This window comes from Eumetopias jubatus, unplaced genomic scaffold, assembly GCF_037043125.1.
Source record: "Eumetopias jubatus isolate StellerSeaLion01/CBP00866 unplaced genomic scaffold, mEumJub1_p1.0 scaffold_1, whole genome shotgun sequence".
Lineage (NCBI taxonomy): Eukaryota > Metazoa > Chordata > Mammalia > Carnivora > Otariidae > Eumetopias > Eumetopias jubatus.
Genome location: NW_028274807.1, coordinates 123,559,267 through 123,586,682, shown reverse-complemented (window position 1 = coordinate 123,586,682; position 27,416 = coordinate 123,559,267). Strand labels below are relative to the sequence as shown.

Here is a 27,416-nt window from a genome sequence, read left to right as displayed (position 1 = left end):
AGAAGAATTAATACCTATTCTCCTGAAACTGTTCCAAAAAATAGAAATGGAAGGGAAACTTCCAAACTCATTTTATGAGGCCAGCATTACCTTGATCCCAAAACCATACAAAGACCCCATCAAAAAAGAGAATTACAGACCAATATCCTTGATGAACATGGATGCAAAAATTCTCACCAAAATACTAGCCAATAGGATCCAACAGTACATTAAAAGGATTATTCACCACGACCAAGTGGGATTTATCCCTGGGCTGCAAGGCTGGTTCAACATCCGCAAATCAATCAACGTGATACAATACATTAACAAAAGAAAGAACAAGAATCATATGATCCTCTCAATAGATGCAGAAAAAGCATTTGACAAAGTACAACATCCTTTCTTGATCAAAACTCTTCAGAGTATAGGGATAGAGGGTACATACCTCAATATCATAAAAGCCATCTACGAAAAACCTACAGCGAATATCATTCTCAATGGGGAAAGGCTGAGAGCTTTTCCCCTAAGGTCAGGAACGCGGCAGGGATGTCCACTCTCACCACTGCTATTCAACATAGTATTAGAAGTCCTAGCCACAGCAATCAGACAACAAAAAGAAATCAAAGGCATCCAAATCGGCAAAGAGGAAGTCAAACTCTCACTCTTTGCAGATGATATGATACTGTATGTGGAAAACCCAAAAGACTCCACCCCAAAACTGCTAGAACTCATACAGGAATTCAGTAAAGTAGCAGGATATAAAATCAATGCACAGAAATCAGTGGCATTCCTATACACCAACAACAAGACAGAAGAGAGACAAATGAAGGAGTCTATCCCATTTACAATTGCACCCAAAACCATTAGATACCTAGGAATAAATCTAACCAAAGAGGCAAAGGATCTGTACTCAGAAAACTATAAAATACTCAGGAAAGAAATTGAAGAAGACACAAAGAAATGGAAAAACGTTCCATGCTCATGGATTGGGAGAATCAACATTGTGAAGATGTCAATGCTACCTAGAGCAATCTACACATTCAATGCAATCCCCATCAAAATACCATCCACTTTTTTCAAAGAAATGGAACAAATAATCCTAAAATTTGTATGGAACCAGAAGAGACCCAGAATAGCCAGAGGAATACTGAAAAAGAAAAGCAAAGCCGGCGGCATCACAATTCCGGACTTCCAGCTCTATTACAAAGCTGTCATCATCAAGACAGTATGGTACTGGCACAAAAACAGACACATAGATCAATGGAACAGAATCGAGAGCCCAGAAATGTACCCTCAACTCTATGGTCAACTTATTTTTGACAAAGCAGGAAAGAATGTCCAATGGCAAAAAGACAGTCTCTTCAACAAATGGTGTTGGGAAAATTGGACAGCCACATGCAGAAGAATGAAACTGGACCATTTCCTTACACCACACACAAAAATACACTCCAAATGGTTGAAAGACTTAAACGTGAGACAGGAGTCCATCAAAATCCTAAAGGAGAACACAGGTAGCAACCTTTTCGACCTTAGCCGCTGCAACTTCTTCCTAGAAACATCGCCAAAGGCACGGGAAGCCAGGGCAAAAATGAACTATTGGGATTTCATCAAGATAAAAAGCTTCTGCACAGCAAAAGAAACAGTCCACAAAACCAAAAGACAACCGACAGAATGGGAGAAAATATTTGGAAATGACATATCAGATAAAGGGCTAGTATCCAAAATCTATAAAGAACTTCTCAAACTCAACACCCAAAGAACAAATAATCCAATCAAGAAATGGGCAGAAGACATGAACAGACATTTCTCCAAAGAAGACATCCAAATGGCCAACAGGCACATGAAAAAGTGCTCAACATCGCTTGGCATCAGGGAAATCCAAATCAAAACCTCAATGAGATACCACCTCACACCCGTCAGAATGGCTAAAATTAACAAGTCAGGGAACGACAGATGTTGGCGGGGATGTGGAGAAAGGGGAACCCTCCTACACTGTTGGTGGGAATGCAAGCTGGTGCAACCCCTCTGGAAAACAGTATGGAGGTTCCTCAAACAGTTGAAATTAGAGCTACCGTTCGATCCAGCAATTGCACTACTGGGTATTTACCACAAAGATACAAATGTAGGGACCCGAAGGGGTACGTGTACCCCAATGTTTTTACCAGCAATGTCCACCATAGCCAAACTGTGGAAAGAGCCAAGATGCCCATCGACAGATGAATGGATAAAGAAGCTGTGGTATATATACACAATGGAATATTATGCAGCCATCAAAAGGAATGAGATCTTGCCATTTGCAACGACGTGGATGGAACTGGAGGGTGTTATGCTGAGTGAAATAAGTCAATCAGAGAAAGACATGTATCACATGACCTCACTGATATGAGGAATTCTTAATCTCAGGAAAGAAACTGAGTGTTACTGGAGTGGTTGGGGGTGGGAGGGATGGGGTGGCTGGGTGATAGATATTGGGGAGGGTATGTGCTACAGTGAGCGCTGTGAATTGTGCAAGACTGTTGAATCACAGATCTGTACTTCTGAAACAAATAATGCAACATATTTTAAGAAAAAAGAAAAAGAAGAAGATAACAGGAGAGGAAGAAAAGGGGAGTATGTCAGAGGGGGAGACGAACCATGAGAGATGATGGACTCTGAAAAACAAACTGAGGGTTCTAGAGGGGAGGGGGGTAGGGGGATGGGTTAGCCTGGTGATGGGTATTGATGAGGGCACGTTCTGCATGGAGCACTGGGTGTTATGAACAAACAATGAATCATGGAACACTGCACCAAAAACTAATGATGTAATATATGGTGATTAACATAACAATAAAAATTAAAATAAATAAATAAATAAATAAAATCTCAAAAAGAAAAAATAAAAAATAATGAGGCAGAAGAAAGAGAAATTAAGGAATCAATCCCATTTACAATTGCACCAAAAACCGTAAGATACAGAGGAATAAACCTAACTAAAGACGTAAATGATCTGTACTCTGAAAACTAGAGAAAACTTACGAAGGAAATTGAGGAAGACACAAAGAAATGGAAAAACATTCCACACTCATGGGTTGGAAGTTTAAATATAGTTAAAATGTCTATGCTATCCAAATCAATCTACACATTCAATGCAATCCCTATCAAAATACCATCAACTTTTTCCACAGAGCTGGAACAAATAATCCTAAAATTCCTATGGCACCAGAAAAGACCCCGAATAGCCAAAGGAATGTTGAAAAAGAAAACCAAAGCTGGTGGCATCACAATTCTGGACTTCAAGCTATACTGAAAGCTGTAATCATCAAGACAATATGGTATTGGGACAAAAAAGGACACACAGATCAATGGAACAGAATAGAGAACCCAGAAATGGACCCTCAACTCTATGGTCAACTACTCTTCCACAAAGCAGGAAAGAATATCCAACGGAAAAAAGACAGTCTCTTCAACAAATGGTGTTAGGAAAATTGGGACAGCCACATGCAGAAGAATGAAACTGGACCATTTTCTTAAACCATACACAAAAATACACTCAAATGGATGAAAGACCTAAATGTGAAATGAATCCATACAAATCCTAGAGAACAAAGGCAGCAACCTGTTGGACCTCCACCAAAGCATCTTCAAAGCATCTTCCCACTAGACAAGTCATCAAAGGCAAGGGAAACAAAAGCAAAAATGAACTATTGGGACTTCACAAAGATAAAAAACTTTTGCATGGGAAAGGAAACAGTCGACAAAATCAAAAGGCAACTGACAAAATGGGAGAAGATATGTGCAATGTCTTATCAGATAAAGGTCTAGTATCTAAAATTTATAAAGAACTTATCAAACTCAACACCAAAAAATTAATTAAAAAACCTGGTCAAGAAATGGACAGAAAACATGGACATTTCTCCAGAGAAGCCATCCAAAGGGCCAACAGACACATGAAAAAATGCTCAACATCACTTGGCATCAGAGAAATACAAATCAAAAGCACAATGAGATAACCACCTCACACCGGTCAGAAGGGCTAAAATTAACAACTCAGGAAACAACAGATATTGGTGAGAACGTGGAGAAAGGGAAACCCTCTTACGCTGTTGGTGGGAATGCAAGCTGGTGCAGCCACTCTGGAAAACAGCAAGGAAGTTCCTCAAAAAGTGAAAAATAGAGCCACTCAACAACCCAGCAATTGCACTACTAAGTATTTATCCAAAGGATACAAACATAATGATTCGAAGGGGCACATTCACCCCAGGGTTTACAGCAGCAATGGCCAAAATATGGAAAGAGTCCAGATGTCCACTGACAGATGAATGGATAAAGATGTGGTATATATATACAATGGAGTATTCCTCAGCCATCAAAAAGAATGAAATCTTGCCATTTCCAACAAGGTGGATGAAACTAGAGGGTATTATGCTAAGTGAAATAAGTTAGTCAGAGAAAGATAAATACCGTATGACTGCATTCATAGGTGGAATTAAGAAACAAAACAGATGAACATAGGGGAAGGGTAGGAAAAATAAAATAAGAGGAAAACAGAGAGGGAGGTAAACCATTAGAGATTCTTAACTATAAGGAACAAACACTTGCTGGAGGGCACCTGGGTAGGAGGATGGGGTAAAGTGGGTGATGAGCTAAGGAGGGCACATGAAGTAATGAGCACTGGCCATTGTATACAACTGATAAATCACTGAATCCTACCTCTGGAACTAATAATACAGTATGTTAAGTAAATTAAATTTAAATAAAAAAATTTTTTAAAAAGGAAATATGGGTGGATATGATGGCATGGATTATTATGACAACTGTAGTGTAAATGTGTTTATCTTGCTGTTAGTGCATGAGCTGTTGTCATAAAGTTGGCAAACCTGTTTCAAAGCATTGAATATTTCTCCTTAGTATGTTGTTGTCTGAGATCAAGATACCTAAATTATAAAATACTGGTATACTCATGAAAAACAAAACTAGGCTATGAGTATAGTAGGTAAATGAGTTCCTATCACACACAATAACCCATTCAAATCCTGTTAACCATACTCTTCCTTGTTGAAATGTGGAATAAAATAGAGGCAGCTAGGTGGCTCAGTCACTTAAGCTTCTGACTCTTGGTTCTGGCTCAGGTCATGATCTCAGGGTCGTGGGATCAAGCCCCAAGTCAGGCTCTGCACTTGACGCAAGGTCTGCTTGGGATTCTCTCTCTCCCTCTCCCTCTGCCCCTCCTCCTGCTTGTGCTCTCTTTCTCTAAATAAGTAAATAAAATCAATCTTTATCTATATATTTATTTCTTAGTGAAAATATAGGTTAATATTTGTCAGATTTGGGACTCCTGGGTGGCTCAGTCAGTTACACATCTGCCTTTGGCTCAGGTCATGATCCCAGAATCCTGGGATCGAGTCCGGCATCAGGCTCCTTGCTCAATGGGGAACCTACTTCTCCCCCTGCCTGACGTTCCCCATTTGTGCACACTCTCTCTCTCTATGGCAAATAAACAAAAATTAAAAAAAAAATCCTTAAAAAATATTGTCAGATCTATTTAAAATGGATGGAAAGAAAAGACTTAAGCACAATCAAGTTTAATGTCATGAGATGACAGAGTTTATAAGGAGAAGCTAGCAAAGAATGTAACAAGGTAAGTATCTGAGTGATGGGTAAAGGTTGGAGTTCTAAGAGGGGATATGGGGTTTTTATCTTTCTTAAAGTATGTTCAGCAAGTTAAGAGACATTCATATCCTACCCTAATTATGCTGAAAACAGCACATCTACATATATTTTCTAAGATTGTCTATGCCAGATCAGTCTTTGTCTTGTTTCAACTAACTCGGAACCCTCAAAGGACTATAACTACTGAAAAGGAGTTCCTTGCACCAATCACAACTTATGTTTTTGTTCTTTTTACTGAACAGTAAATTTATATTTCTAATATTTGGTTACAGAGCTCCAGGAGGAAAATCAACAGTTACATGAAGTGATATTGCTACAAATTTAGTCTTCAATGTCATTAACAATCCTTTTAAATATCTTAGACTGTCTTCCTCTTATTTCTTTAAAATCAATTCCAAATCTTTTACCATTCTCATTTATGTTCATGCCTGCCAAAAATTCTAGCACTGACTCCAGGTTAAGAAATCCTGTACTAGATCAAAGGTCCTCACCAAAAGGAAACAAATCTCCTCTGTCTTCCTATCTCAAAGGCTTAGGACCAAAGCCTATCAAATAATAAGGAATTATATCAACATGTATATAATTTTCTTCAGCAGTCTGAAAAGAAATTGTAAAATTTTTTGGTGGTGGGGGAAGATTCTGTTCTACATATGATTAAAGTTAGGATATAGAGTAAGAAACTGTACAAGCACACTCATTCCAAATTCACTGCAGTAAATAAAGGAAGAAATCGCACTGATACCTCAATACCTTTATTCAAGCATGTTTTCTCTATTTCAGTTATTGCTGAAAGTATAAGTAAGGTATTTTAGCCAGAAGCATTAAAATAAGTTAGGTCCCCTCTTTGATAATAAAACTAGTAGAAAACACCATATTTCATGTAAGCAATTATAAACAGTAACACAAATACATACAAGTATGGACATAAAGGCCATTTTTCCTAAAAATGACTTCATAAAACTATTATATTGATATATATAATCAAATTTATACATACAGATAGTAGCAGTCATTATCTTTACCTAGTTGATCAGCCCTTGAACATCTGTATAAAAGATGATATAACATGGATGATGCCTTTGGAAGATTAGGGGATATCAATGAAGAAAATATCTGAAACACCCAAGTTAAAGCCACTGCTTGACATCAACAAGTACTGCAACAATACAGCAGTGTATTTTTCCTAAAGCTAAACATGTGAAAAACAGTAGTTACCTTTGGATATAACTGAATAGAGCCTGTGAAAATTCCTAATTAAGAGTTCTTAGCTTCCTTTGGACTTTAGTTCTAAATATTTTATAGGTAGTTAATGCTCTTATCCTAGCATTAAGCAGCAGCTTTTATAATGTAGTGTCTTCTGAAAAAATTAAAACATGTACTGCATCTTTGCTCTAAGTATCTAAAAGTAATTGTGGCATGTAAATTTGTGTTCTCCTTTCCAGTGTACTAAAATGGGAAAGCAAGTACCCAGCCATGGACTACATTACCCAGATCACCTTAGTATGCAGTAAATTCCCATCAATGGAATGTAAACAAAGTGGCCAAAAGCTTCTAAGAAGTAGATACTGCTCCATTCTCTCTCCCCTTCCACCCACTGAATGCAAACACTGAGGCTCTTGAGAAAAAAGGACCAGAAAATGGAAGGAACAGGATTCCTGAATCATATGAAGGGAAGATGGGTACCACTCATTCTGGTATAGAATGGTTAGAGAATGAGAAATTAATGTCTATCATGATAAGCCACCAGTATTTGAAATTTAATTTTTATAGCTACTCTATGTAGCTGCTAGAATTTTTGAGAACAGTTTAAAACATCCACAAAGTTAATTTCAGAGAGACACTAATTATGTAAAAACCTCAAACAAAACCCAAAACCCACTTTTAAGTAAATATTAACCTATCATTTGAAGATTTTCAAATAACTTTGAAATGAAATAAGCAGTTTATATCTTCTGTCCTAAAACATTCTGTATATTCTATATATTACTTTTCATTCTAAGAAAGTGGAAGAAATCAGGACTAAAGTGCTTAAAAAAACAACTTAATAATTCAAATACTATATAATCAAACACAAAAAAACTGGGAGAGATAAAGTTTATGTTCAGAACTTCCTTACTCTTCTTCTCAAATAATCAAAGAGTTTTAAGGCACTAAGCTGACTGTGAAATATCCTGGACCAGTTCCAAATCTGTTTAAAATATGCATATGATGAGACATGACCATGGTACTTAAACAATGAAGGAGTTTAAAGGAGTTTAAAGGTAATTCAGCTAAATCACTAAAAGGGATCAACAATGATTATTGTATAAAAATATAATCATTTCTACTGAAAATCATGGGCTATAAAATCTGAATATTTCTAAAGATCAAATTAAAATGTGATTCTAAGGTATGTGTGCCTTGGTTTGATAATACTCCATTTAACTATTTCATTCATCCAATTAATATTTGTAAAGTTCTATTTATTTTATTTGCCTCTTATGTACATCCTCCTCCAGGATCAAAAAAAAAAAAAAAAAAGCTGTTTGAGTTGGGGGGGCAGGAAGAGGCATAGTCTGACACAAATTCAAATTTTTTTTGCCTTATGTCTTCTTCATACTTTATTAAATTCCATTAAATCTGTTATATTAAGTTCCCCAAATTACCAAAGACCATTTGTACAAACACAGTAAGACAGTACTAATATCAGCTGTAGTAAGGGGGAGCTAAAGAATAAACACCAACAGTTTCTGGATAGTCTGCTCTCAAAAAAAAAAAAAAAAAAAAAAAAATGTGTTTAGGCCACTAAAATAAGACCCCCTTTAAGTGAGAAACAGATTTGGTGGTGGTGTAACAGAGAGTAATATGGCTATTATGCAAGTCCAAATAAAGCCAAATTTTCTGCTCATCAAGAAGACCACAACAAACTAGTAGATAATTCAGGATTAAGTTGCTAATCTTTCCTCTGTAATGAGATATAGCCGATAAAAGTAACTTAAACTCAAAAAAGAAAAGCACTGTTCCTCATCTAATTTCATTTAAGCTTTCAAAAGGTATTCTATCATTTTTAAATAATCCTGGATTGTCATCTTATTTTAAACATAATCAAAGATACCATTCAATGAAAACCTCTTGTGTCTGCCTTTACTTTACAGTCAGATTACTTTTCTCTGGACCAAGAGGAAAGAGGAATATTAGAATAATTCTTCAAAAGAGGATGGGACATAAACCAGGAAGACAGATGGCCCTGGGACCACAACTGTTCAGATAGAGGGGGCAGGGAGAGAAGGAAGAATGGTGACAGAGGAAGTACCTGCCTTGGGCCAAGAATCAAGTTTTACCCTGAAGTGCTCCTGAATCCTATCCTCTTACCTACCCCCACAGGAAACCTATGCTGGACTATATATTTAACTCCCCCAGCCCTTGATTCCTACCTTCCCCTTCTTCCTACTGATCGTGATCACCAGGATTTCAATGTTACCAACAATGACCACTAGGACACCACAATGACAACACTGGGGCTAGTTGTCAAAAGTCCATGGTGGGTGGGAGTGGATTTCTTATCCATGTAAAAACAACCAGCAGGGGATGACCTCCACAGAAGTGCATTTTGGAAAGGCTATCATCCTGGGAGAGTAATTCACCCCTAGCCCCCTCTCAAAATAGTCAGAGCTAGCAATGTCCATCTCATCAAGGATCTTCCAAGAGGTGTTCTACTGCTGCTTAATATAGAGTGAGCTGCCTGTAGTGTACCACCAGCATGTACGTGAAATATATCAAGTAACAGTCACAAAAGAGCCACTGCAGCTCAGCTTCCCAGTCTGAGTTTAAAACACAAAGGCATTTTGGCAGCGATGCTTTTGCAACAAGGGTGTTGTGTTGTACGATCACATCTTCCTTTTACAAATCATGGATGCCCATCAGGTTCATGGACAGGTTGGAGTAGTGGGACTTCAAACATCATTTCTGTCACATCTGGGGTTGTACAGGCAATCAATGTCCACAAAGGTACACTTGGCTAGGCATTAGCAGGCTCTAGACACTCCTGTGGCCACTCATGCATGCCTTTATCTGTAGGAACTAAGAGGTCTAGAATGGAGAGTTCACCTCAAGAGCCCAGTGCCTGGCACTGGAAGCACTCCTGCCCTTACACCAGCCCTAAATGATCAACTCATTCATGGGACATGTGAAATGTGATGTGGCTGACCGTCACCATTAGTCCAGACTCCCCACCAGGGTCAAGACAGAGGAATGAGAACTGGACAGGATAGAAAGATACTCATAGGGCTTTGGACCCAACGTTTGCTGCATGGGTGAGTATCTACAACTGTGTTGCCTGCAGATTCTTCCTTTTCATGTACAAAATTCATTTCTGAGTGACATGGAAATATATAGCTGAAGTTGAGTATGTACATTTTGACTGTTAAAAAATTAACAATTTCAATTATTTGACAATTGCCTACAGCCGTGGAAAAGATCACATATCTATGCTATTTTATATAGGAGAGAAATAAACTTCTATCTTGTTTAAACACCTACTAGTTTTCTACTTCAGCTAAACTTAATCTAGACGTCTGTTAACTTTAAATTTTTCATGATGATGTTAAAAATCAGAGTAAGTGTTTTAGTATTTTATTGTATGATTTTAAATCCCATACCCAGTATCTTACACTGTAGTGGTTGCAGCTTTATAAACACATATTTCTTGTATGACACTCCTATGTTAATTCTATTCAAGTATTTATATCTGCTTAATTCTTTAAGGTTTTACTCCTCATCTTCATTGTAATATTTCCTTCTTTTCTGGCCATCTTTGTCTTATTCATTTCAATGATATACTTGTTCTCTCCCCTAATATCTCATTAGAATTTCTTTTACAATTACTCATACTTCTTAGACATTCTTCAGCCATTTTAGTACTTATTAAACCTTTTAAGCTTTGCAATGAACATTTAGAAATTCAAATGTTATTATGAAACACTTTTACCCATTTTATTAATGACTCAGTAATGTATGCAATTTCTGCGATGTCATTATATAACTTGTTCAAACACAAGTTAACAGGTAAGATTTAAATAAACTCACAGGTGCTTTTTCACTTTCTTTGGTGTAGTAATAGAGTAAAATGCACCCAGCTAAACCTTGAGAAAGAATTCCTCTGTATTTTATATGTTGAGATTTGGCAACAACCCCATTTGTAAGATGGGGCCTAGAAGAAATCAATGTCCTTTAAAAGTTCAAGTTTCCTTCACATCTGAACAAAGCTTTCTCTCTAAGAGAGAGAGAATGACTCATCACAAACCATCCCCTAAGATATCTGTATCTTTTTCCAATCATATTGAAAAGGACAAAACCAGTTTTCCCTTCAGAGTTACCTAACAAAATCAAACAGAAGACTAAATTGTGTCATTAGGTATATCTCATTTATAGTCTAACTCCAATTCCTATTCACAGAAGTTAGTAGTAGTAGTACACTAAGATAATTAGTATTAATCAATGATTTGTGATGGCATATTAACAGATCACTCGATGAGTAGGAGGCTTTCCCTTCTATCCCATGATTAGAAAGTCTATGAATGCAAGGGATCACGCAAATTTAGTTCATCTATATCTCTTGCACCTAACTCAGTGCCTGAAACAACAGGCTTTTAATGAATTTTTGAATGAATAAACTATAATCCAACTTTTTTTTTAAAGAATTTCTTCTTTTTTAAGATTTTCTTTCTTTATTCGAGAGAGAGAATGAGAGAATGAGTAGGGGGCACGGCAGAGGGAGAAGCTTACTCCTTACAAGGAGCCCAACATGGGACTCGATCCCAGGACCCTGGGATCATGACCTGAGCTGAAGGCAGATGCTTAACCAACTGAGCCACCCAGGCGCCCTATAATCCAACTTTTTTAGTTGATATCTGAGGGTACAAAATTCAAATGTCAATGGATTACAGTTCATTTAAATGCTTACTAAGCTCATAACTACAACAACAAATACCAGTTAGATTAAGTAAATAACATGCTCCAAACTTCAACATGTATTCAGTGTCATGTATCTAAAAGTCAAAATGTCCACACCAAATTATTCCCATATCCATCCAACACCTATGTTCATGCAAATTTTCTTTTGGTGAACACCGCCAAGTGAAACTAGAAATCACCTTAGATTCCTTCCTCCTTCTCATCTTTCAAAATCACTCCATAGCCTTAATATTTGTAGACTCTGTCACTTCCTCTTCATCCTCACTGACACTATAAATTTAAGCATGTGTTTCTTTCCTAATTGGATCAGTAAAAAACTGAATCAGTAAAATAAGTCTGATTCCAGCCCTACAATCTCCAAATCATTATCTAAACTGCATCCAGAAAAGTATTTCTAAAAATACTAATTAATTTTCACCGATGAAGTCCTTTTCTTTCTAAAATGCCATCAATTTCACAAAAAGGTCTTCTGTATTCAATATATTTGTAAAGTTACTACATCCCTTCCTCGATGAAGAGGTACAAAATGTGAAACTTTTGATGAGATTTGTATTAAAGAACCTGATTTCTTTTGTTTACTCAGCATCCCACAAACCCTTGATTTCTAAAACTACTTATGGCTTTTCTGTTTTCTTGTCTTTTTTCCCTATCAGAACACTCAATGTTCAAAATTTAACCTTTCTTTTAGCTCTATTTTTACTACAGTATCGTATGTCCTCTATAGTAAGAGGTATAGATCTCATCTTTACCTGTCTTGTTTCCACAGTAAGAAACACTTTGCCGCTGCCTAGCTAATTCCCACTCATCTTTCAAGTCTCAGTTCAAGTTTTATCTATTTAGCCAAGCCTTCCATGACCCTGTTCTCGAGACAGGCCTAAGTGAATTTTTCATGTTTTCAACCCACCCTGTATATCTTCTTACTAAAGTATTCTATAATATCTGTTTCCCATGAGACTATATACTGTGAGGACAGAACTATGGTTTTAGTTCTGAATATACAGCCTCTGATTATGGAAGGTGCATAAGTACCTATTTTAGCTAGTGAAACTGATTCTTTGCAATTCTGATAGGGAAGTAAAAAATATCATAAACTTGATTTTAAGTTATCTTATGTATGTGTTTATACTTTATGTAAGTGGTACAATGTATTATGTATCATTCTGTACCTTGCTTTGTCCTTTAAAATGCGTTTCTGAAATATAACAGTACCTAGAGTTCTAGCTCACTCAATTTCAATCACTATAGAAAATTTAAGTGTTTCAATATACCACATTTATCAATTATCCTATTGATATACATTTAGGTTCTTCTTTATTTTGTTGCTATTATAACCAAAACAGCAATAAAAATTCTTGTATTTGCCTCTTTATATACACAAAAATTTCTCTAGAGGTTACACCTAGGAATTGAATTGCTTTTCTTCAAAGTATTCTCAGTAAAAAAAAGAAAGAAAGAAAAAAGAAAAAGAAACAAAGAAGAAAAAGGTCACTTTCACAGTGTAGGCACTCATTAAATATTTACCAAATAAATGAAAATTGGACAGGTCATTCAACTTTTCTTGATACTGCCAGATTTTTCTTCCAAAGGCATTAGACAGACTTGTACTCCCAATAGTTGGCACTCTACAGTCTTACTGATCTTTGTATCTTCCACCATTTTAATGTTATTCACTCTGATGAGTGAGACACAGTATTTTATAGTGTTACAGCCAAAATTTTATTATTTCATCTTTAGCACTTTATTTGTATGGGTCGTCTCCTATTACATGCTCTAATAGATTATTACTGCTATAAAGAAGGCTGATTTTTTTTAAGGCTGATTATTTTTTTAATGTCAATTTTCTCTCTAGGAATTCTGCAGAACACTTTCATTATTTTTAAGTTTATCCTGAAAATTTTACAGACAATTATATATTCTGTAAATATGGATAATTTTGTATATTCCTTATCAAGCTAAGAAACTTCCCTCTTGTTCGTAATTCACCAAGAGTATTGTTCATCACAAATATCACCTAAACTTTATCAAATGATTTTTCTAAATATTTCACATTTCAGATAAGGACAGTTTCCCCCTACGATAACATGACTACCTGGTATATCATATTTCCTAGTAGTAAACTATCCTTGGATAGTAAACCTCTTTATCTATCCAGATAAAACCTCTAGGTCTTAAAATGTATTGACTTCCAATTGCTAATATTTTTATTTAGTTGACCTTTTCTACAATTTCTTTCTCTATGTAATTTCCATTTCTACTTTATCTCCTTCTTCCTAACTTCTTCCTAATTACTTTAGGTGCTGTTTTTCTAGTTTCTACTGCTTTTGCTGATATTAATACATTTAAGACTATATTATTTATCCAAGTAGTGTTTTAGCTAGCCCCAGTATTTTTACTAACAGTACTTTCACTAACATTCACCTATTAACGCTGTATATTTCCTTTTTATCACATTTTAAAAGGAACTTTTGACACTTTTAAGTATAATTCAGAAGGGGAATTTATTCTGTGTATTTCAACATCATTAGCACTGTAGTTAGACAATAGGATCAAGTATTTCTTGATGAAATATTTTAAGCTTTTCTTTTAATCCTCCATGTTCTGCAGTTATATTCTACTATTAAAAACTAGGTAATAGGGGCGCCTGGTTGGCTCAGTCATTAAGCGTCTGCCTTCAGCTCAGGTCATGATCCCAGGGTCCTGGGATCGAGCCCCATATCAGGCTCCCTGCTCGGCGGGAGCCCTGCTTTTCCCTCTCCCACTCCCCCTGCTTGTGTTCTCTCTCTCGCTGTGTCTCCCTGTCAAATAAATAAAATCTTAAAAGCAAAACAAAACAAAAAAAACCTAGGTAATTATTTTTACTTACCTGCTCACTCCTGAGAATAAACTCTGGACCTGAGGAAATATGCCTGAGAAATTTTTCCAAAATTATCTCTTCAAAAAATGTCTCTTCTAGTCCCTTTGATTTCTTCTTCTGGCATATTTTGGAACCCTTCAATCCACACCAAAGTCATGCAACTGCTCTTTCATACTTACTTCTTTTCTCTGGAGTACATTCTAAATGAATGCCTAATGAACGTCAATTCTTAAATTCTCCCTTTGATGGCATCTACTAGAGTTTCTTTTCCTCAGTAAAACTAATTTATTAAATTTATCCCCTTTTTAGTAAGTCGGAGGGGGAGACGAACCATGAGAGACGATGGACTCTGAAAAACAAACTGAGGGTTCTAGAGGGGAGGGGGGTGGGGGGATGGGTTAGCCTGGTGATGGGTATTAAAGAAGGCAAGTTCTGCGTGGAGCACTGGGTGTTATGCACAATGAATCATGGAACACAACATCAAAAACTAATGATGTAATGTATGGTGATTAACATAACAATAAAAAATAAAAAAAACACTCTATTTTATATGGAAAGTTGCTAAGAGAGTGGATTTTAAGTTTTCACCACACGGGAAAATATAACTAGGTGCAGTGAAAGATATATTAACTAATCTTACTGTGCTAATCATTTCACATTATATACGGTATATTAAATTATTACATTGTATACCTTAAACTTACACAATTTTGTCAATTATAGCTCAATAAAGCTGGGGGGAAAATTAAAAAATAATTTATCCCCTTTTTTTGTGCCAGATACAATTTCTTCTTTCATCTCTCCAGCACCTTAAATATGCTATTTATTTCTTTTACTAGTCATACCTCCCCATCTAAAGTTTTGTGATTATCTCTGCTCATCCTGGTCACTCCACTGCAGAACTAGATCATATAATGAGGGTTTAGAACTTCCTGCTCTAAGATAATATTGTGGATTTTTATAAACGCAGTCACCAACTTAGTTAAACAGACATTTCAGTTCGGGTCCTGGTTTTAAGAACTATGTCTGTCTTCTCCCTTTCCTCCCTTTCCACCTATCCCTCCTTTTCCTTGATTTCCCATAAATGAGGTTTTAGATTAAGTTATTGTCCAAACGAGGACCCTCTTGAGTATTACAGAGCCTCCACTAATAACTACATAAATAATAAGCATAAACTGGGAGTCTAAAAGGTAACCTGAGATATATGATCACCCTAAACATAAGCTTTAGCCTATGCACCAGTTATCAGTGTCTTTCTTCAGTCTCCTTTACAAGTATGGAGACTAATGTTAGGCCCTGGCTTCATGTAGTAATAAGCCTGACTCTAATCCTCTATGTTTCATGAAGTAGTTTTAGTCCTTTTAACATACAAGAACCAAATTCTTGGCTACAAGTACCTGCTTCTCTATGCTAAACCCAATCCTCTTCATCACTGTAGATTATTTTAGACTTTAAGCACAGAAAGATTCAGTTTCTAAACTCATTGTCTGTATTCTCTTTTTACTATTTTATCTATCATTACTTTACGTTTGAAATGAGGAGGTAATAAACAGTGAGATTAGTGTGCTACATTCATTAGAAGAAACTTCAGTTTTTTATACATGCATTCCCCTTTACTCAGCAACTACTTTCAGGAATTTATGTTACAAAAACACTCCCATATATACATTTTAGATGTGTATCTGAGTATTCAAAGAAGTACTATTTTTAATAGAATAAAACTATTTTAGTTTATATGAACAGTAAACTAGTTTTAGTAGTTTACTTTATATCTTACTTCATTTAAGAATAAAGCAGCCCAAATAAAAACTGTTTAAGTAAGTTATGGCCCAGCCATGTTAGGAAACACTATAAAAACATTAAAAACTTTTTAAAGTCACAGAGAAAATGCCCATAACAGAATGCTCAATGAAAAAATATATATATAAGTTTATACGTTTGAATATAGCTAGGAAACAAAAATATAATATGAATAATAAAAAATTATAGCCAAGTAGAAAATGTTTGGGGCACAGTTCCACAGAATAGAGAGTAAAAGCTGAAAAGGTGGGTTAAAACCAAATAATGGAAAGCACGAGGGTCTGAACTACTTATCTTTACATTTCACAAAATGTGGATCCAAAAGAATTTAAGCAATGAGTGATAGTATGAAATAGCATTAGGGAAGACTAATCTGAATGAAGAACAGAGAATACAGTGGACGAAAAAGAAAAAACTTGTATTAGTAATTGTTTTGTTTCAAATACTAGACCAGATTTTGTTCACATTAAATATTAAAGGTATTTTTCATATTTTTAAAAAGCTGGTATTGAGCTTTAATACAGTATACATTAAAATTATTTTTATATAAATACGTTACAAAATAAAATTTTGCATGAAAAAATGAAAGCAAAGTACTGAAATGCAATGTTTAAATTTATACATAAAAATAAACTTCCTTGGGGTGCCTGAGTGGCTCAATCGGTTAAGCGTTGGAGTCTTGGTTTCGGCCCAAGTCATGATCTCAGGGTCCTGGGATCAAGCCCCTTGTCTGGCTCTGCACTCAGCAGAAGTCTGTTTGAGGATTCTCGCCCTCTGCCCCTCCCCCTGCTAACACTAGCATGCGCTCTCTCTCTCTCTAAAATAAATAAATAAATCTTAAAAATAAAATAAAATAAAAATAAAAAAATAAACTTCCTTTATTTTTCTGTTTGTGTATCCACTTAAAGGTGGAAAGCCATAAAGTAGACTTTAAAAATACGATACCTATAGCTTGGTAACAATTTTTCTACTAAAGTATAATAAAGAACCTGTCAAGCTTTGTGACTAAGGGTCATTATTTTAAAATTATACTTATGTAACTTACAGTCTGTCCATTGCTTCAAATAACTGGAAATTTCGTATTTATTTTACCATTAGCATCATCATACTGCCCCACCTCCCTCCCTTCCCACACGAATTCTAAGACCCCTGAATATATCAATCTGGTAACATAAACAAAAAGCAGTGAACACTGAACTCCCTTAAGGAATGCAAAAGGAAATACAGGTTAAAAATAAAAAGTATACTAATGAAAACTTCTAAAAGTAAACCTGTTTCATAAATTACCTAAATTTTTTTTTATTAAAGATTTTTTTTTATTTATTTATTCATGAAAGACGCGAGAGATAGAGAGAGAGGCAGAGGGAGAAGCAGGCTCCCAAGGAACAGGGAGCCCGATGCGGGACTCGATCCCAGGACCCTGGGATCATGACCTGAGCCGAAGGCAGATGCTTAACCATCTGAGCCACCCAGGCGCCCCCATAAATTACCTAAATTTTAAAGAAACTGAAAAGGAACTATCAAAAATGAGCAAATAGAGGATACAAATATTTAACTTTTATCAATCATTGGTGATCAAAGAAATGCAGATTAAAATAATAAATTACAGGGGCACCCGGGTGGTGCAGTCCCTTGAGTCTCCAATTCTTGGTTTTAGCTCGGGTGGTGATCTCAGAGCTGTGACATCAAGTGCCCGAGTCGGGCTATGTGATAAGTGTGGAGTCTACTTGGATTTCTCTCTCACTCTCCCTCTGCCTGTCCCCCACCAAACAAACAAACAAACAAACAAATAAATAAATAAATCACAAATAAATAATGAATTCCAATTTTTCACCTATGTTACCAATTAATTCCTAAATATAAAGTATCCAGTTGCTAGGCACACTTCTGGTGAAAGATATACTAGTAAAATTTTTTGGAGAGTAATATATTTATGTATCATACTCTTAAGAAATACTCTTTCACCAAATAATTTTACCTCTAGTGTTTTGGGGTTTTTTTTAAAGATTTTATTTTATTTATTTGACAGAAAGAGCAAGAGAGGAAACACAGCAGGGGGAGCTGGTGAGGGAGAAACAGGCACCCCGCTGAGCAGGGAGCCCAACGCGAGACTCAATCCCAGGACACTGACTGGGATCATGACCAGAGCCAGAGGCAGACACTTACCAACTGAGCCACCAGGTGCACCTACCGCTAGTGTTTTAAAATGAAAAAAAGAGGTAGAGAAGCAAACACAAATAATGAATAAATTCTGTAACAGTAAAAAAATGAAAAGATACACTAAAAGAACAGTAAAATAATGGTGGTTTATCCTTATAATGAATTAGTAAGAAGCCAATAATTATGTGCTCTTGCAGAATATTTAATAATATTTGTTAAATGAGGAGAGAGAAGAGAGAATAAGGAAGGTTATAAAAGATCACATACACACAGAAAATAAACGTGGAGTATTTATTGTGGTTATTCCTAGTTCATTACTTAAGGATCCTTTTTTTATACCCTTTCTTTGAAATATTCTTCAGTACACATATGTTACTTACATTGAGTCAGATTCTAAAAAATATATTAACGCAATAAAAATTCTCTCAGGCAGCTATTATACACAAGTCATTTTACTCAGTACACTGTAATCTAAAGTGCATTTTACCATTAAACAAAATTCCTTTCCTGATACTGTAAATAAGTAAAACAAAGAAAAATTTTAAAGATAAACTTCTTGATTACACAATCAGCAAGATTATATAAATGTCACTTAACAGGTTCCACACAGATTACTGACAGTACTGCTTTGTAAATAAAACAAAACAAAAAGACTTAAAATTTACCTGCATTGCACTTTTCCCCAATTTCACCACTTCAAATAGTGTGACAGGTTCCCCTTCACCATTCTGTTGAGGGTGCCCATTAGCTCTTCCACGGCCTGTTCCTCTAACAGTAGCTTCAATTCTACTCTTCTCTCCTGGAGATTTTCGAGGTTTCTTATTTGTAGACTGAATAAAAAGATGAGGAAAAAATTAAATTAAATAAAGGTACACTTTGCTTTATGCAGAATATCTCAATTATGTTTCATCCTGTGAAAAGTACTTAGCACTACTACAGGTTAAGAGATGTAATTCCTGACCAAAGGAAGCTTTACAGTTTGTTTTCAGTAATTAAAAACAAACTGCAAACAACGAAGTGTAATTTATATATAAGACATGAAAATTTTTTAAAAAGTTAGTGTTTTGCACAACAATGCCAATGCTTAAGATTTTAACCATGTCCTCTTTGACATCTTCTTTATACCTTCTTTAATACTATTCCCTCAGAAACCTTATTCAATAAAACATTACTTGGAAATGTTGCATATTCAACTTCTCTCTCTACAGAAGTACTCAAGTATTTTTTTATCCAGTCATGCAACAAAAATAGGTTGAACATATGTAAAACTGTTCTAGGTACTAGAAATATAACAAACTGAACAAACATTCCTGCCTTTGATGGAATTTACACTCTTCAATTAACATCCCATCCCATGTCCTCAATTTTTTTAAAAAAAGTCAACACTAGCTACCACCTTATCTATGTCTAACCTTTCAGCCAAGGGTAATTTGATAGAATTGCTTGCAGTCACTATTATTATTCCCATAAATTTCATTCATATATAAACTCATCACAATTGCTGCTTTACTAAATTTACCAATGAAAATAGTGATGCTAAATGTAACAAACATGTCTTGAAACTCTATCAATAGGCCACAGGATGAAATCCTTTCCTTTCAGATATTTTTTCCCCTCCCTATATTTCTTACCAGTTAGGATTACCTTCGGTCTCTACTCAACATCTTTTCTTCTCAATCTTTATACTCTCTTTTGAGGGATTTAATTTAGTCTCAAAACAGCCTGTTTCAGAATAAATAAATATCAATTTATTCCTCATCTCCACATCTACCCTTGTTTGTCCCACATTGTGATACTGGAGCTGGACCTGTAAACATTTTGTTTTCTGCTGCAGTGTTCAGCTTTGTAACTAGAGGGCACCGAAGGAATACTACAAAGTATGGTATGTAGGGTCTTCCCTCCCTACTTATTATACCTGTTACCTTCACTTTCTATTCTTTCAACTCCTCTTGGTTAACAATCTTATAATCATTTCTGCGTGTGGATTAATATGTAATAAATTTACTATTTATTTTTAAGCAAATTATTTTTAGAACAGTTTTAGATTTACCAAAAAACTGTAAAGACAGTACAGAAAATTCCCACATACATCACATCCACTTACCCTATTATTAACTCATCATTTGTATGGTACATTTGTTACAGTTAGTGAACCAATATTGAGAGATTAACGAAAAGTCCCTACTTTATTCAGATTTTCTTAGCTTTGCCTAATGGCCTTTTTCTGTTCCAGGACCCCATCCAGGATACCATATTACATTTATGTCATGCCGGGCGCCTGGGTGGCTCAGTTGGTTAAACGACTGCCTTCGGCTCAGGGTCATGATCCTGGAGTCCCTGGATCGAGTCCCGCATTGAGCTCCCTGCTCAGCAGGGAGTCTGCTTCTGCCTCTGACCCTCCCCCCCTCATGTGCTTTCTCTCTCATTCTGTCTCTCTCAAATAAAAAAAAAAAATCTTTACATTTATGTCATGTCTCTCTAAGCTCCTCTTGGCTTTGACAGGCTTTCCCTGGTTTTCTGGTGACTCTGACAGTTGTGAGGATTTCTGGTCTTATAGAACGTTCTTCAACTGGGTTTTGTCTGAAGGGATTTTCTTATCACTACACCGGAATTAAGGGTTTGGAGAAGAAGATGAAAGAGATAAAGTGTTATTTTTTTTTCACCTCATATCAAAGGTATATACTATCAACATGATTTATCACTGTGAATGTTGACCTTAATCAGTTGACTGAGGTGGTGTTTGTCAGGTTTCTCCACTGTAAAGTTATTTTTCCACCCCTTTCCATACTGTACCTTTGGAAGAAAGACACTATATACATCCCACATTTAAGGGGTGGGGAATTATTCTCCACCTCTTTCACAGGGGAGTATTTACACAGATTTAGAACATTTTAGTAAGGGAGACTTGTCTGTTCTCATTCAATCATTTAAACAAATGTGGACTCATCAAAATTTCTTTTATACTCTGAGTTATAATTCAACACAGTGCTGTTGTTCAACCTGTTTCAACTCTGGCCATTGGGAGATCTTTTAGTTGGCTCCTGCATCCATTTCACATATACCCATCTGTGTGTGTGTGTGTGTGTATGTGTATGTCTTACTGGTTACCTTCTGGCAGCACAATATTCTGCAGGCTCATCTTGTATATACCCTTCCTCAATTTTTGGAACCATCCAATACTCCAAGGAGCCCTGGTTCCTTTTATTGGAGAATGATATTAGGGATGAAGATCTGGGCACTAGGTTTTGCTCCTTGATATGGAGTGTCCTTGCTTCTAGACTCTTAAGCAGACAAAGAAATACATGTCCCATATACATACAAATAACTATAAATACTGCTGTATGTAACAATCTATTATCTGTATTAAGATAAATATAAATTCATACTAGTATCTCCAACTTTAATCCATTACCATATGAATGCATCTTCCCCTTATTAATCGATATGGTCCCACCCCAACAGTGACAAATCTGGCACCCACTAGTATACAAGTATAGCAATATTATAACTGTTCAATCATACCCCAGCAGAAACAATTTTATTAACTAGATTACAATGCTTACATATACAATGTAGTTTCTTTGATTTTAGTCTTATAGATTCATTTCCAAAGTTACTTAAGTCAGCAACTTCCTGCCCAATTCCCTTCAGTGACATTGTTTCAAACACTTCAGAGGTAGACTGCTTTGTTAAATTCTACATTCCATCCTGCTATCCACCTAACTTCCTAAATGACTTTATAAAATCTGTACTTATAAAATTCACTTTTTCCATGAAGTTCAATGGGTTTTAACAAATGCACAGTGTCATGTATGTAAATATGTTATCTCGTAGAAGAGTTTTCACAACCTTAAAAAATCCCTGTGCTTCTCCCATTCAACCCTCCCACTTATCTTTGGCAAACAATGAATTCTTTCAGCATAACTATAGTTTTGGCTTTTACAAAGAGTCATACAATTAAATCACATGGTATGCAGCCTCTGCAGACTGTATCTTTCACCTTAACAATATACATTTAAGATTCATCAATGTCTTTTAGTGACTGAATAGCTAATTTCTTTTTATTTCTAAATAATGTTCCATTGTATGAATGTATCACACTTTGTCATCCACTTACCTAATGATGGACATCTTGGTCACCATTTCTTGGCAGTTAGGAATAAAGCTGCTATACACATTCACATGCAGCATTTTGTGCAGACATAATTTCCAAATGAGTTATGTAAACATCTAGGAGGATGATTATTGAATCATATGATAAAACTATGTTTAGCTTTGTAAAAAAAACTGCCGAACTGTCTTCCAAAGTAGATATAACATTTTGCATTCCCACCAGTGATGAATAAGAGCTCCTGATGCTTTGTAACCTTGACAGCTTTGTAACCTTGTCAGGTTTTTGTATTTCAGCCATTCTAATAGGTATACAGTTGTTATCTTATTGTTGTCTTAATTTGCGATTCCTGAATGACAAATGATTAAGGACTTTTTAATAATTAATAATTCTTCACATTAAATTTTTCCGTTCCAATTACTAGAATACAAATTATCTCCTGACTATACACTGACTGATTCTCTACACTTGCACTATCTAACATGGCAGCACTACTCTCATGTAGCTAACCGAGCATATAAAATATGGCTAGTCAAACACGAAATGTGCAGTAAGCATAAAATATCCACAAGATTGTGAAGATGTGAAGATTTACAATGAAAAATAGCATATTAAATATCTCACTTATAATGTTATAGTGATTACATGATGAAATAATATTAGATATATAAAAATTAATTTTATTACCCATTTTTTGTAACTTAGTAGAAAATATTAAGCTGCAGATGTAGCTCACATCCTATTTCTACTGAACGATCCCACACTATTCCAATACTATAACCACAGTAATTCTTATAATATAAGCATAATCCCATTACTTCCTTGTTTAATCTCTGATCTTTAGTGACCCTCATTAACCATCAATTTAAAATCTAAATTCCTAAGCATGGAAAGTAAGGCTATCATTTACTACCTGTTCAGTCATCTACCACACCAGATCCCTCTTTACAGACTGATAAATTTAAAGTCACTTAAAAACATCATCATTTCATGCATTCATTCTTTACAGCTGGACTCTTGATTTTGGCTCCTCCTAATAAGTCTTGTTTCTTTGCTCACTCTTTGGAGGAACAGGTATTTTCTAGGTATTGTGCGTGCACACAAGTGTGCGTGTGTGTGTATGCATGCACATTTATCTGAAGAAAGGTGCCAAAATGTTATTTTTCTTTATTAAATAAGTAATACACTCACATGGCCTAAAATTCAAAAGGTGATTAAAGTTATACAATGAAAACTTGCACACCCCTGCTCTCAATCCACAATCTACTTTCCTAAGAGACAAACACTATTACTCATTCCTTATATGTCATATAAACAAAGAAATGTGTATGAAATTAAAGAATAAATAAATAAATGGAAACCCATTCTATGTTCATGGATTGGAAGAGTTAATACTGTTAAGATGTCAATACTCCCCAAAGCAACCTACAGATTCAATGCAATCTCTGTCAAAATCCCAATGACCTGTTTTGCAGAAATAGAAAAACCCATTCTATAATTCATAGGGAATCTCAAAAGCATCTCAAATGACCAGAACAATCTTGGAAAAAAACAAAAAACAACACTGAAGACTCACTTCCTGACTTCAAAACTTATTACAAAGCTACACTATGAAAACAGCATGGTGCTGGCATGAAAGCAAACATACAGACCAGTGGAATATAATAAAGAGCCCAGAAACAAACCCTCACATATATGGCTTACTGATTTTGGCAAGGGTGTCCAAACCACTCAATGGGTAAAGAGCAAAAGTTGGAAGAGCAGGAGAAAATATTTACAAATCATATATATGATAAGGGATTAATATCCAAAATATATAAAAAACTACTAAAACTCAATAAAACAAAGAACCTGATTTGAAAATTGGCAAATAATTTGAATACACATTTCTCCAAAGAAGATATGCAAATGGCCATTAAGCACAGGAAGAGATGCTCAATGTTACTAATCATTAGGGAAATGCACATCAAAACTACAATGAGATGGAACCCCGCATCTATTAAGATGGCTACTATCTAAAAAGAGAAAACAATTCTTGGAGAGGATGTGGAGAAATTAGAACTCTTATGCACTGCTGATGGGAATGTAAAATGGTATAGCCATTATGGGAAACAGTAAGTCAGTTCCTCAAAAAATTAAAGAATTACCATATGATCAACGATTATATATACATATATACCTGAAAGAACTGAAAGCAGGGTCTCAAAAAGTTATTTGTACATCCATCATAACAGCAACATTATCCATGATAGCTCAAACTTGGAAGCAACCCAAGTATCGATTGATGAATGAATGGATAAGCAAATGTGGTATATACACACAATGGAATATTATTGAGCCTTAAAAAGGAAGGAAATTCTGACATAATTTACAATATGGATGAACCTTGAAGACATTATGCTAAGTGAAAGAAGCCAGTCACAAAAGATAAATACTATATGACTCCACTTAAATAAGATACATAGTCAAAATCAGAGACAGAAAGTGGTTGCCAGAGGCTAGAGAAAACAGAAATAGGGAGTTTTTGTTTTTATTGAAGTACAGCAATTTTATAATAGTTTCAGGTGTACAACATAATGAGTCAATATTTATATATTTTACAAAGTGATTACCACAATAAATCCAGCTATCATCTATCACTGTACAAAGTTCTTACAATATAACTAACTATATTTTCTATGCCTAACATTGCATACCCATGTCTTATTTATTTTATTAGAATTACACTTTTAAAAGATGAATAAAGTTCAAGAGATGGTGGTGATGACCGCACAATATTATGAATGTATTTAATACAACTGAAGTGTACACATAAAAATGGTTAAGCTGGCAAATCTTAGGTTTATTTCACCAGAATAAAAAAAAATTGGAAAAAACCTAAATGCATATGTATATTTCCACACTAATGCACAATTCTGCACCATTCTATTTGCACATATTTTAGTCAATCTATAGTATGTCCTAGAGAATACCTTCATTCTTTTCTGAAAGCTGCAGTGTTGCATTGCACAGATGTACATTAATTTTTTTTAGATATTAACCCACTGATTGACATTTATTTTATTCTGGATCTTTTACAATTACAAATAACACTATGACAAATAAGCCTGTGCATGCATAGAAAAGTTTGTGTGTGTCACACACACATACATTATTATAAATACATAGTATATAGAGAGTATGAACTAAACTCCATGAATAATAAAGGGGAAATAAACCAGAAATCTCACACCTGGGAACCTTTAGCATGGGTCAGAAAGGGTGGAAAAGGTAAAAACATAAAATTCCATTTGATCTTATCTAATCTTATCCCTATTATTCCAAGAGTGATTTTCCCATGTCCCAAATCCAGACAGTAATAAACAGTAAAGATGTTCAGAAAGATTGACCCTAATAAAAAGAGTAAGAAGGGAGAATATAATAATGCACCAGGATACATATGATCTTTAGGTTATACCCAAAGGATACAATTTTGCAGTCGTGAGAATAATCCCCATCTCAGACATATAACTACACTTATCCCACTCAAATCATATGTATGTTTGGAGTTTGGCAAGGGGGGCAAAGGTGTAGGGGGAATTTAAAAATTAAGAATTCTGACAGTTATTTTTATTTTTTTAAAGATTTTATTCATTTATTTGACAGAGAGAGACAGAGAGAGAGAGAGAGCACACGTAGGGGGAGTGTGAGAGGGAGAAGCAGGCTCCCCACTGAGCAGGGAGCCCAATGCAGGGCTCGATCCCAGGACCCCGGGATCATGACCTGAGCCAAAGGCAGACGCTTAACAACTGAGCCACCCAGGTGTCCCCTGACAGTTATTTTAAAGGGTAATAATATATACATAAGCCTTTAATTACTTGTGACTTGACAGGCTCCCTTCCCTACACATTTCTGCCACATAGGTGAGGCCACCTGTAAGTGTATTTCCATTCCTAAACAAGGATCCAAGGTGCTCTCAAATGAAAGAAATGGATGATGTTCCACATCAAACTTGCTTAGTTGTTTCAGTTCTGACACTGTGCCATCTTAAGAACTGAGTCCTTGCCTTAATTCAGAGACCATTACTAATACTCTAGTAACCTAGCCAATAAGCCAGCACTTCTAGAGCTATAGTCCTGTCCTACCATTATCAGTCTACCCCAGGGACTGACGTCCTATCCTTGAATTCCAGGCCATTAGGTGGGTCTCCCACAAGAGGGTACCAGACCACATATATGGCACAGATCTAGTTCAGAAGACATCTCTAAATGCTTACTGATCCAGGTCACACACAGTCTCCCTGATGGAACACGATCCACTTACTCCATCTACCCCAACTACTTCTTCAATAGGATATCTTTCTTCTATTAATATCAAGTGGATCTCTTCCCAAATACCTGCTTCAACGTAGTGAGCATGCCCAGTTTCTATGTCGTCTTACAGAGTCTCACCTCACCTAGTCTACCTTCCAGAATTCCTGCTTAAGAACTCAAGTGAGATTTATGTAGTATTATTGCCAAATATGCAGAACTTGAATCTAACCATTAGCAAAGACAAACTCAAACTGATTCAATCTACAGAACACAAGGGATGAAAAAAGAAATTTTTTTCTACAATTCAACACAACTCTTATTTCTTTATTCATCATGCAGTTACTATGTACCAGATACATAAAAAAGTTGATCTTTCCATACACTACCACACATGGTTTTCAAAGAACTTACAGTATTTAAGATATATTTTCCAACATCCCAATACAATGTCGTTAATTGGTGGTGGAGGAAGACTCATGCTTCAAATCCCATTAAAAATAGTGTAAGTGAGATGTCCATGGTCCACAGGGTTACTAATAAAGAAAACTAGAGTCATGTGTTCACTGCTAGACATTCCAGGGACAGAGTGGGGGGAAAAGATGCTAATGATTACACGTAG

At 35.6% G+C, this 27,416-nt stretch overlaps 1 protein-coding gene across 2 annotated transcripts in view; it reads right to left on the bottom strand.

Moving 5' to 3' along the window:
- Positions 1-27,416, bottom strand: part of STAG1 (STAG1 cohesin complex component) — a 423,203-nt gene that overhangs the window by 260,261 nt on the left and 135,526 nt on the right. For both annotated transcript variants that reach the window (XM_028099176.2, XM_028099177.2), the window contains exon 4: positions 19,060-19,224. In XM_028099176.2, the coding sequence (XP_027954977.1) occupies positions 19,060-19,224 (165 nt within the window). The remainder of the gene's footprint in view (positions 1-19,059; positions 19,225-27,416) is intronic.